The sequence below is a fragment of the Eubalaena glacialis genome, chromosome 10 (genome assembly GCF_028564815.1).
Source record: "Eubalaena glacialis isolate mEubGla1 chromosome 10, mEubGla1.1.hap2.+ XY, whole genome shotgun sequence".
NCBI lineage: Eukaryota > Metazoa > Chordata > Mammalia > Artiodactyla > Balaenidae > Eubalaena > Eubalaena glacialis.
The window spans coordinates 9,598,148-9,609,787 of NC_083725.1; the positions used below are offsets into that span (position 1 = coordinate 9,598,148).

An 11,640-nucleotide genomic window follows, 5' to 3' on the forward strand; every position below is an offset into this window, starting at 1 on the left:
GGCATGCGGGCTCAGTAGTTGTGGCTCACGGGTTCTAGAGCACAGGCTCAGTAGTTGTGGCGCAAGGGGTTAGTTGCTCCGCGGCATGTGGGATCTTCCCGGACCAGGGCTCAAACCCATGTCCCCTGTTTTGGCAGGCAGATTCTCAACCACTGCGCCACCAGGGAAGTCCCAGAAATTGCATTTTAATGAGGAGAAATCTTAGAGTTTTTTTTTAAATCCAGTCTTATCTCTTAATTTTATAGAAAAATTTGTGTCTAAATAGTATTTTGACTTTCCCAAGTTTGCACCATAATGACTTTCAGATCAAGGAATATATCCCTCGAGTCATTTCCCAATATAAGACACTCTCCACAATACATTTTCAACAGATATTTATAAAACTACCTTCTAGGGAATTGCCTGGCGGTCCAGTGGTTAGGACTCCGTGCTTCCACTGCCAGGGGCCCAGGTTCAGTATCTGGTCTGGGAACTAAGATTCCACAAGCCACATATCACGGCCAAAAACAAACAAAAAACAAAACAAAACAACAACAACAACAAAAAAAAACTACCTTCGAGGCTGATTTCCTTTTTCTTGTTTCTTCAGAGAGACCTATTGTTGACATGTAACAATGGCCGTGTGGAATTGCTGCACAGTGACTCAGTTCACCCTGACTGCCTTCCCAGCCCTCCTGGAGCTTCGAATAGCCCTCTTTGTGGCTCTCTTGTTGGCTTACACACTAACAGCAATGGAAAACATTATCATCATCTCCCTAATATGGACTGATAATCGCCTACAAACCCCAATGTACTTTTTCCTCAGTAATTTGTCCTTTCTGGATATTTTATACACCACTGTCGTTACCCCAAAGTTGCTAGCTTGCCTCCTAGGAGAGAAGAAAAACATGTCCTTTGCTGGCTGCATTACTCAAACATATTTCTACTTCTTTCTGGGAACCGTGGAGTTTATCCTCTTGGCAGTGATGTCCTTTGACTGCTACGTGGCCATCTGTAACCCACTGCGCTACACCATCATCATGAACAGCAGGGCTTGCCTCCTGATGATTCTGGGCTGTTGATTGGGAGCCTTCCTACCCGTGTTGGTACCAACCATAGTTGTGACAAGGCTACTCTACTGTAGCAAAGAAATTAATCATTTTTCTGTGACATTGCCCCTCTTCTACAGGTGGTCTGTATGGATACTCGTCTCACTGAGAAGATAAACTTTCTCCTATCTGCCCTTGTCATCCTGAGCTCCCTGGCATTCACTACTGAGTCTACATCTACATCATTTCTACCATCCTGCACATCCCCTCAGCCCAAGGCCGTCAAAAAGCTATTTCCGCCTGCGCTTCCCACATCACCATCATTTCCATTGCTTATGGGAGCAACATCTTTGTGTATGTGAGACTCCATCAGAACCACTCCCTGGATTTTGACAAGGTAGCCACTGTCCTCATTACCGTAGTGACCCCTCTTCTGAACCCTTTTATTTATAGCTTGAGGAATGAAAAAGTGAAAGAAGTGTTGAGAGAGGCAATGAACAGAATCATGTCCCTGGTACTAAGGAAAACCTGACATTAACACTGAGTGTATCATACAGTGTTTATCTTCAGCACATTCATTCTGCGTAAGTATAGTGCCATGCTGGCATGTCAGAAACATGAGACTATGTCTGCAGGATGAGCAATGCCCACACCGAGCAGAAAGAAAATTCTGCTTATATCTGGAAAAAATTTAATCCATGTACCTTCTGGTATATTCATAGCTTAAGATCATGAAAAGTTACCTGACTGGGATTCAGAGGTCTTCAGATCTAGTCTTGGCTAACTCGGTTTATTTTCCAGGTGACTTTGACCATGTCAGAACTGATCTGAGCCTCAGTGTCACTAATCTACCAATGAAATAATAAAGTATCACTACTTGTAGTAAGACATGTTAAGTTAGAGAATGTTAACTTCATGTTAGGCACTCTTGAATATTTCAGGAGACTCGGTTCTCACCTTTATTAACCAGATCAAATAAATATGAAGTGAGGAGTGAGGGAAAAAGAGGTGAGACTCAGGATGATATCAAGCCTTTGGTTATAAACCTAAGTGAGAAGTGGAGATAGTCAATGAGATAAGGAACATAAGGGAGGTGAGTGGTGGACCTATTGAATTGGAAGTTCCTGTAGGGCATCCAGTTGTAAGTTGTCAGTTGGGTTATTATTTGAAGCTGAGGAAAGAGATATGACCTAGAACTATAGTTTAGGAAATCATCAAATATATTAATGATAATTAAAGCCATAGAAGTGGCTGAGATAACCAGGAGGATAAAAAATTAGATTAAGGATGGGTGACCAATGAGAAGAAAACTCAGGAGAGTATGAGATCATGAAATAGGATGAAAAACAAGGGGGAAAATAATACAAGTAGCGTGATAAAGAATTAAAAGTATCTGTTGCATTTAGTAGCAGCAGATCATGAATAACTCTGGTAAAAGTTCGATAGAATTTAGGGATAAAAGCCAAAATACGTTGTAGACATTAAGAAACAGATGCAGCATAGAGTGTAGATACAAAGTAATGGAGAATTTAAATACAGACAACACTTTCCAGAAGGCTGGCTGAGAAGCTAAGCAGTATTATAATATGAAGGAAATGTGGGTTAGAAAAGGTTATTTTCTAACAGGAAATGTGTTTCCTTTTTTAAAATATTGATTGGAGGAGGACAGTAGTGGAGGAGAGAGCAGGAAATGACCCATGTGATGGGTTACCTGAGATGGTCAAAGGTGATGACAGCAAGAACATTAGAGGAAAGATTGTTGTTGGCAGAAATTTGTAAAAATACTGATAAGTAGTAATGAATGAATCCAGAAGTGGAACCATGCCAGGTAACAACAAGGTGAAAATTGTCACAGTGCCTTTTGATGAATGGCCCAAAGTGAACCTAAAGAAGAGACTTAGCCCCTAACTTCAGGTAGAAAATGACCAAAGAAAAGTATAACTTTAATAATGTGTGCAGATTGAGTAAATGAACTAAGTCCATCAGTGAGTAATTTAATTTGTTAATGTACACAGGCCAAAGGAAATTATTCATTTATTCATCCATTAACCAAATATTGCTTGAGTGCCTACAGTGTACCGGTAAACAGAACAGACAAAATCTCTGCCCCCAGTGGGTTTAAAATTATAGTAGGGAGAGACATGCAGTAAGTAAAATATAGACAGAAATCATATAAAAGGTTACATGGTAACAAATTTATGGAGAAATAGAAAGCAGGGAAAGGGAATAGGGAGTTTTGGGGATGGAGTTTCCATTTTAAATGAGGTGGTTAAGAAAGCCTTCTCTGAGAAGTTGACTTTTGAATAAGGATTTGGAGATGAGAGTGTGAGCCATGTGGAGGATATCTGGGAAAAGATGATTACATCAAAGTAGAACAAAGACCCCAAGGTGTGGTAAGAGTGAGGGAAGCAAGCCCTCGTGCTGCAGCGATCAGCCATGGAGAGCAGAGGTCATCTGAGAACCTCTGCTGCCAGATTCCAAGGACCGGTGTGAGCACCAAGACAGGGAACCTGATTCATCTGCACGCTGCACTAGAACTGAGACAGGCTGGGACCTCAGACCTGAGACCCTTTGCTGCCATGCTTGCACCTGGACTAACATCTCCTCTTCTCCTAGAGCAACAAAATACAAAGAAGCTGTAAGGGACTAAAAATAACTGAGTGCACGGTGCAGTTGGGGCAAATTATATACAACAAGATACAAAAAGACCAAAAAAGAAAATCCAGCTGCCACTCTGAAGAGCCTGGAGCAGAAACAGGGTGTCCAGAGCAAAAGCAGGGTACTGCGCATGCCCCCTGCACTTAACACCACCTAAGGGGTGGGCAAAACACCTAAGCCACCTCTCTGGCCCGACCCCGGGACACGCCCCTACCCTCACCCCATATAAGGAACCAGCTCACCTCCCCCCACCCAGGAGCAAGCAAGGGAACCTGTTACTTGTTCTTGCTCCCCACTGCTGCAGCAGGGGCCCCCAGTAAAGCCTTGCCTGAATTTCTTGTCTGGCCTCTTACCAGTTTCTATTGATTGGGGAAGGCCAAGAACCGTTGTCGGTATCAGAACTAAAAACCAAAACATTGGACTATACCAAGCCCATATTGCTGAGGAATTGGTAATTAAACACAGCCACATATCAGCAATAAATATTGACTTCCTGTGAGAAATATACATGATTTACCCATAGTATTTTGATTTCTTTCAATGAATTTCTTTCCTTTATTTATTTATTTATTTAATTTATTTTTTGGCTGTGTCGGGTGTTTGTTGCGGAACGCAGGCTTCTCTCTAGTTGTGGCATGCGGGTTTTCTCCCTCTAGTTGTGGTGTGTGGGTGGGCTCCAGAACACATGGGCTCTGTAGTTTGAGGCACATGGGCTCTCTCGTTGAGGCGCGTGAGCTCTGTAATTGTGGAACGCGGGCTTCGTTTGCCCTGTGGCATGTGGGATCTTAGTTCCCCGACCAGGGTTCAAACCCGCATCCCCAGCATGGGAAGGCAGATTCTTTACCACTGGACCACCAGGGAAGTCCCCAATGAATTTCTTTCTTAAGTTTGACGTTAAAGACTAATTTATATTCATTGCATCACTATCTACAATAGCCAGGACATGGAAGCAACCTAAATGTCCATTAACAGAGGAATGTATAAAGAAGAGGTGGTACATATATACAATGGAATATTACTTAGGTATAAAAAAAATAACAAAATAATGCCATTTGCAGCAACATGGATGGACCTAGAGATTGTCATCCTGAGTGAAGTAAGTCACACACAGAAAGATACCATATGATATCACTTATATGTGGAATCTAAAAAAAGGGGGTACAAATGAACTAATTTACAAAACAGAAGTAGAGTCACAGATGTAGAAAACGAACTCATGGTTACCAGGGGATAAGGGGCGGGGAGGGATAAATTGGGAGATTGGGATTGACATATACACATTACTATATATGAAATAGATAACTAATAAGAACCTACCATATAGCACAGGGAATTCTACTCAATGCTCTGTAATGGCCTATATGGGAAAAGAATCTAAAAAGAGAGTGGATATATGTATATGTATAACTGATTCACTTTGCTGTACAGCAGAAACTAACACAACATTGTAAATCAACTATACTCCAATAAAAAAATTTTTTTAAACTATATATTTTTTTGAAAAGAAACATCTGAAATAGGGACAAACCAAATAATTCAGTTGCTTAGTACGCTGATTCTCATAATCTGGCTCCCAAACCAGCAGTATTAGCATCACCTGCGAACATGCCATAAATAAAATTCCTGGGCACATCCCAGGCCTGCTGTATCTGAAACACCAGAGGTGAAGCCCACCAATCTGTGTTCTAACAAGGTTTCCAGATGCTATAAAAGCAAGCAAACACTAGAGAACCATGGGCTTATGGAGAGCCAGGCAGGTAATCAGTTACTGAGACATATATCATCTCTGTTGCTCACAAAAAGCCTTGATAAGTATCGCCAGGAAACTTGCCTTACATTGTACTTTCTATCTGATTTTTTAAATCATATAACACACAGTATTATTAATATGATCATCATTATGAATATGAACCTTATTCTTATCATAGGTACTTATTGTTTGTGATCTCTGGCTTTTTCCGGTTCTTGAAAATAAAAAGCTTTAGTTTATATGGTTTAATTACCATTGTGTACATGAAGATCATTTTTCCTCATAACTCATTATTCGGTCAGGTATTTATTCATAAAAAATGTGTTGAGTACACTTATTGAATCAGTATGGCACAGGCTCTGAATTTATATCTTCATTCTGACGTTTACTGCCAGTATGATGGTGGGAAAGATACTTAATCTCTCCGTACCTCAGTTGCCTTATCTATAAAATGAATTCTCATAGTAATTTCTAAACTTTAGGGTTATTGTATGATAAACTTAAAAGCACTATATCAGTGCATCACTGAATAAGTATTAGCTATCCTTTTTAGGACCCTGTGTAAAATTCTATGGGAGGTTCTGAAGATACAAAGATAAACAGGACATGAACTCTACCCCTAAGTAATTCATATTTTAATTTGATTTTTTTAAAATGATATATAAGAAAATATTGTGAATGATACATTCTAAAACTAAAGGAATTAATACTTTTGATTTTGACCATGATGGGGTAGCAGAGATTTTATTTAACCTTTTGACTTAAGCTACTAGAAAATGACAAAAGTACATAAAGTAACAGTTTTCAGACATTGGACAGCAAGCAGTGCAGAACTGTAATCATTGAGGGAAGGGAGACAAAGTGAGCTTTACAGTTGCCCCAACTTGCAGGCTGAATGCTGTTTCTAGGCTGCAGCACAGGGAGGGAGCATTCAAACAGAGGCTGGCCGTGTCTCTGAATTGAGCAGAGATCAGAGTTCAGGGAGGCCAGGTGACTTGCATTTCCAGGGAAGAGGACCAGAGATGGGAGAGTTGCATAGAAAGATAACTCTGGAGATGTGCAAAGGGGTCCCCTTAAGATTTTGTCTGAATATAGATCTAAGCACACATGAAAAAAATTTTTACCTGAAGGTGTGACTGAATCCACAAGAAATCAGAAAGCCAAATAATTCTCAGTGATCTCATAGGGATGGAAACAGTTTTTGTTCCCACCAGCCAAACTGGAAAGACCTTTTAATAAATGTGGCATTGTTAAGAGTAATATAAGAGTAATGGGGATAAATTATCCTTATTGCAAAAGCAAGCTAGCTTTTTCTTAAAAACCATTTTAAAATAATACTTGAAAGGATCAACCTGGTCCGCAAGTAACTTAAGTGCCTCGGAGAACAAAGTCTGTCACACCCGAAAAGAATACAACCAAATCCATGACACTGTAAAATACACAGCATCCAGCATCCAAACAAAATTTTCAAGGCATACAAAGAAGCAGGATATTGTTATACGTAACCAGGGGGGAGTTCATGAAAGGAAATATCCAGGGCAGTGTGTACATGCTTGTGCACACAAAGCATGAGACAAAGAAAAGTAAGAAATACTACAATTTTTGGAAATGGGATGTTCAAGAATGCCTTCAGAGTTTGAAAGTGGTTACCATGTATTAGAAATATTTTCTGGATACTGTCATATTTATAAATGTAACCCCTAATGTTTTAATATAATCAGTTGTCAGGGAGGAAGAGGTTTTCCTGTGCCCTTCTAGGTTCTTCTGGCTGGTCTAAGAAACAAATTGACATGAGACAGATTAATAGGAGAAAATCAAACAAAAGTTTAATAACATATATACCTGGGAGACACCCAGGAAAACTGAGTAACTTGCCAAAAGGCCAAAGCCCTCACCTGAAAAACCATCTTCAGCTAAAGACAAAAGAGGATGTTGAGGGTAGTGGTTTGGGACTTCAAAGGAGAGGAAAGTAATTCACGTAGATGTGGAAAAACAAGTGTTTGCTGAGCCTTGCAGAGATAGTGGGACCCAGAGTAGACTCTGATCCCTGCCAAGTTTCCCATCACACCTAGCCTATACTGTTTGCAGATATCTCTGGTGGTAGCTCTATTCTGGGAACAGGCCCTTTGTCTAAATTCTTTAGGCAGCTAAGGGGCAGGTAAAAAGAAAGACTTCTTAAGTCTTCTATTTCTTAAACATCATCAGTCTAAAATAATCCTCATGCCAAAGAGACACATTTTGGGGTGGCAAATTTTGCTCCCCTACACAATTAAATAGAGGAAAATAAAAAAGATTTGATTATAAATTCATCTTAGTGGCAAACTGAAAATCCATTCTCTTAATCTAGTGATTTACTGGGCTCAGCCTTACTGCTAGAAATTTTATGCTCTGCCTTTTCAATACCTAAACACTTTTTTAATTTGTTTGCTTGTTTGTTTTCATAGTTAAATACTGTAAGGAAGTCCTTGATCCTCTTGGGTTAAATTTGAAAGTTAAGTTTTGTTAGTAACACACTCCAACCACAAGGGGGAGTGCAAGACACACACATGCCACCCTCCCTTTCACTTTTACCTTCCCCTCCAGTCACAGGAGGAGTAATTAACAAGTTCACTGTATTGCACAATATAGGGGTCACTGCTCACATTGTAGTCTATCATATTTCAAATTCAAGACCTATTAGGGCCTAGGTGTTTTGGTGCTTTGGATTTGGTAAGTGAACGAGTTAAAATTTTTGAGTTTAAGAATCCTAGGATTCCTGTCTTCGTATATATATGGCTGGTGCAGTTAAGAGAAACCTGTGGTCTCCTACCACTGAAGACAGTGCCCTTCCCCAACTATAATTCCCACATTAAGACATTACTGATATAGGGAAAAGGGGCATGAAGTTCTTATTGCCGGCCTGGGGCTCTAGGTTTTAGGCACAAATGATCTTTCTTTCCCTGGGGAGTTTCCCTTGGATTTTTTTCCACGTTTCTTCTTTTCTTAATCTTTAAATGCTTTTTTTTAAAATTTAATTTAATTTTTTTTTATACAGCAGGTTCTTATTAGTCATCCATTTTATACACATCAGTGTATACCCGTCAATCCCAATCTCCCAATTCATCCCACCACCACCACCCCCTCCACTTTCCCCTCTTGGTGTCCATACGTTTGTTCTCTACATCTGTGTCTCTATTTCTGCCCTGCAAACTGGTTCATCTGTACCACTTTCTAGATTCCACATATATGCGTTAATATACGATATTTGTTTTTCTCTTTCTGACTTATTTCACTCTGTATGACAGTCTCTAGATCTATCCACATCTCTACAAATGACCCAATTTCATTCCTTTTTATGGCTGAGTAATATTCCATTGTATATATGTACCACAACTTCTTTTTCCATTCGTCTGTTGATGGGCATTTAGGTTGCTTCCATGACCTGGCTATTGTAAATAGTGCTGCAATGAACATTGGGGTGCATGTGTCTTTTTTTTTTTTTTTAATCAGTCATCAATTTTATACACATCACTGTATACATGTCTATCCCAATCGCCCAATTCAGCACACCCCATCCCCACCCCACCGCAGTTTTCCCCCCTTGGTGTCCATACGTTTGTTCTCTACATCTGTGTCTCAACTTCTGCCCTGCAACCCGGTTCATCTGTACCATTTTTCTAGGCTCCACGTACATGCGTTAATATACGATATTTGTTTTTCTCTTTCTGACTTACTTCACTCTGTATGACAGTCTCTAGATCCATCCACGTCCCAACAAATGACTCAATTTCGTTCCTTTTTATGGCTGAGTAATATTCCATTGTATATATGTACCACAACTTCTTTATCCATTCATCTGTCGATGGGCATTTAGGTTGCTTCCATGACCTGGCTATTGTAAATAGTGCTGCAATGAACATTCGGGTGCATGTGTCTTTTTGAATTACGGTTTTCTCTGGGTATATGCCCAGTAGTGGGATTGCTGGGTCATATGGTAATTCTATTTTTAGTTTTTTAAGGAACCTCCATATTGTTCTCCATAGTGGCTGTATCAATTTACATTCCCACCAACAGGACAAGAGGGTTCCCTTTTCTCCACACCCTCTCCAGCATTTGTTGTTTGTAGATTTTCTGATGATGCCCATTCTAACTGGTGTGAGGTGATACCTCATTGTAGTTTTGATTTGCATTTCTCTAATAATTAGTGATGTTGAGCAGCTTTTCATGTGCTTCGTGGCCGTCTGTGTGTCTTCTTTGGAGAAATGTCTATTTAGATCTTCTGCCCATTTTTAGATTGGGCTGTTTGTTTTTTTAATATTGAGCTGAATGAGCTGTTTATATATTTTGGAGATTAATCCTTTGTTGATTCATTTGCAAATATTTTCTCCCATTCTCAGGGTTGTCTTTTCATCTTGTTTATGGTTTCCTTTGCTGTGCAAAAGCTTTGAAGTTTCATTAGGTCCCATTTGTTTATTTTTGTTTTTATTTCCATTACTCTAGGAGATGGATCAACAAATATCTTGCTGTGATTTATGTCATAGAGTGTTCTTCCTATGTTTTCCTCTAAGAGTTTTATAGTGCCCGGTTTTACATTTAGGTTTCTAATCCATTATGAGTTTATTTTTGTGTATGGTGTTAGGGAGTGTTCTAATTTCATTCTTTTACATGTAGCTGTCCAATTTTCCCAGCACCACTTATTGAAGAGACTGTCTTTTCTCCATTGTATATCCTTGCCTCCTTTGTCATAGATTAGTTGACCATAGGTGCATGTGTTTATCTCTGGGCTTTCTATCCTGTTCCGTTGATCTGTATTTCTGTTTTTGTGCCAGTACCATATTGTCTTAATTACTGTAGCTTTGTAGTATAGTCTGAAGTCAGGGAGTCTGATTCCTCCAGCTCCGTTTTTTTCCCTCAAGACTGCTTTGGCTATTCGGGGTCTTTTCTGTCTCCATACAAATTTTAAGATTTTCTGTTCTAGTTCTGTAAAAAATGCAGTTGGTAATTTGAAAGGGATTGCATTGAATCTGTAGATTGCTTTGGGTAGTATAGTCATTTTCACAATATTGATTCTTCCAATCCAAGAACATGGTATATCTCTCCATCTGTTGGTATCATCTTTAATTTCTGTCATCAGTGTCTTATAGTTTTCTGCATACAGGTCTTTTGTCTCCCTAGGTAGGTTTATTCCTAGATATTTTATTATTTTTGTTGCAATGGTAAATGGGAGTGTTTTCTTAATTTCACTTTCAGATTTTCATCATTAGTGTATAGGAATGCAAGAGATTTCTGTGCATTAATTTTGTATCCTGCTACTTTACCAAATTCATTGATTAGCTCAAGTAGTTTTCTGGTGGCATCTTTAGGATTCTCTATGTATAGTATCATGTCATCTGCAAACAGTGGCAGGTTTACTTCTTCTTTTCCAATTTGTATTCCTTTTATTTCTTTTTCTTCTCTGATTGCCATGGCTAGGACTTCCAAAACTATTTTGAATAATAATGGTGAGAGTGGACATCCTTGTCTTGTTCCTGATCTTAGAGGAAATGCTTTCAGTTTTTCACCATTGAGAATGATGTTTGCTGTGGGTTTGTCATATATGGCCTTTATTATGCTGAGGTAGGTTCCCTCTGTGCCCACTTTCTGGAGAGTTTTTATCATAAATCAGTGTTGAATTTTGTCAAAAGCTTTTTCTGCATCTATTGAGATGATCATATGGTTTTTATTCCTCAATTTGTTAATATGGTGTATCACACTGATTGATTTATGTATATTGAAGAATCCTTGCATCCCTGGGATAAATCCCACTTGATCATGGTGTATGATCCTTTTAATGTGTTGTTGGATTCTGTTTGCTAGTATTTTGTTGAGGATTTTTGCATTTATATTCATCAGTGATATTAGTCTGTAATTTTCTTTTTTTGAAGAATCTTTGTCTGGTTTTGTTATCAGGGTGATGGTGGCCTCATAGAATGAGTTTGGGAGTTTTCCTTCCTCTGCAATTTTTTGGAAGGGTTTGAGAAGGATGGGTGTTAGCTCTTCTCTAAATGTTTGATAGAATTCACCTGTGAAGCCATCTGGTCCTGGACTTTTGTTTGTTGGAAGATTTCTAATCACAGTTTCACTTTCATTACTTGTGATTGGTCTGTTCATATTTTCTATTTCTTCATGGTTCAGTCTTGGAAGGTTATACCTTTCTAAGAATTTGTCCACCTCTTCCAGGTTGTC

General features: G+C 39.1%; 1 protein-coding gene across 1 annotated transcript; it reads left to right on the forward strand.

The window, feature by feature from the left end:
- The first annotated feature begins 614 nt into the window (after window positions 1–614).
- On the forward strand, window positions 615–1,560 carry LOC133099383 (olfactory receptor 6M1). The gene is given in 3 exon segments (XM_061203000.1): window positions 615–1,137; window positions 1,140–1,253; window positions 1,256–1,560. Coding segments are annotated over 3 exon segments (942 nt in total).
- The last annotated feature ends 10,080 nt before the right edge of the window (window positions 1,561–11,640 follow it).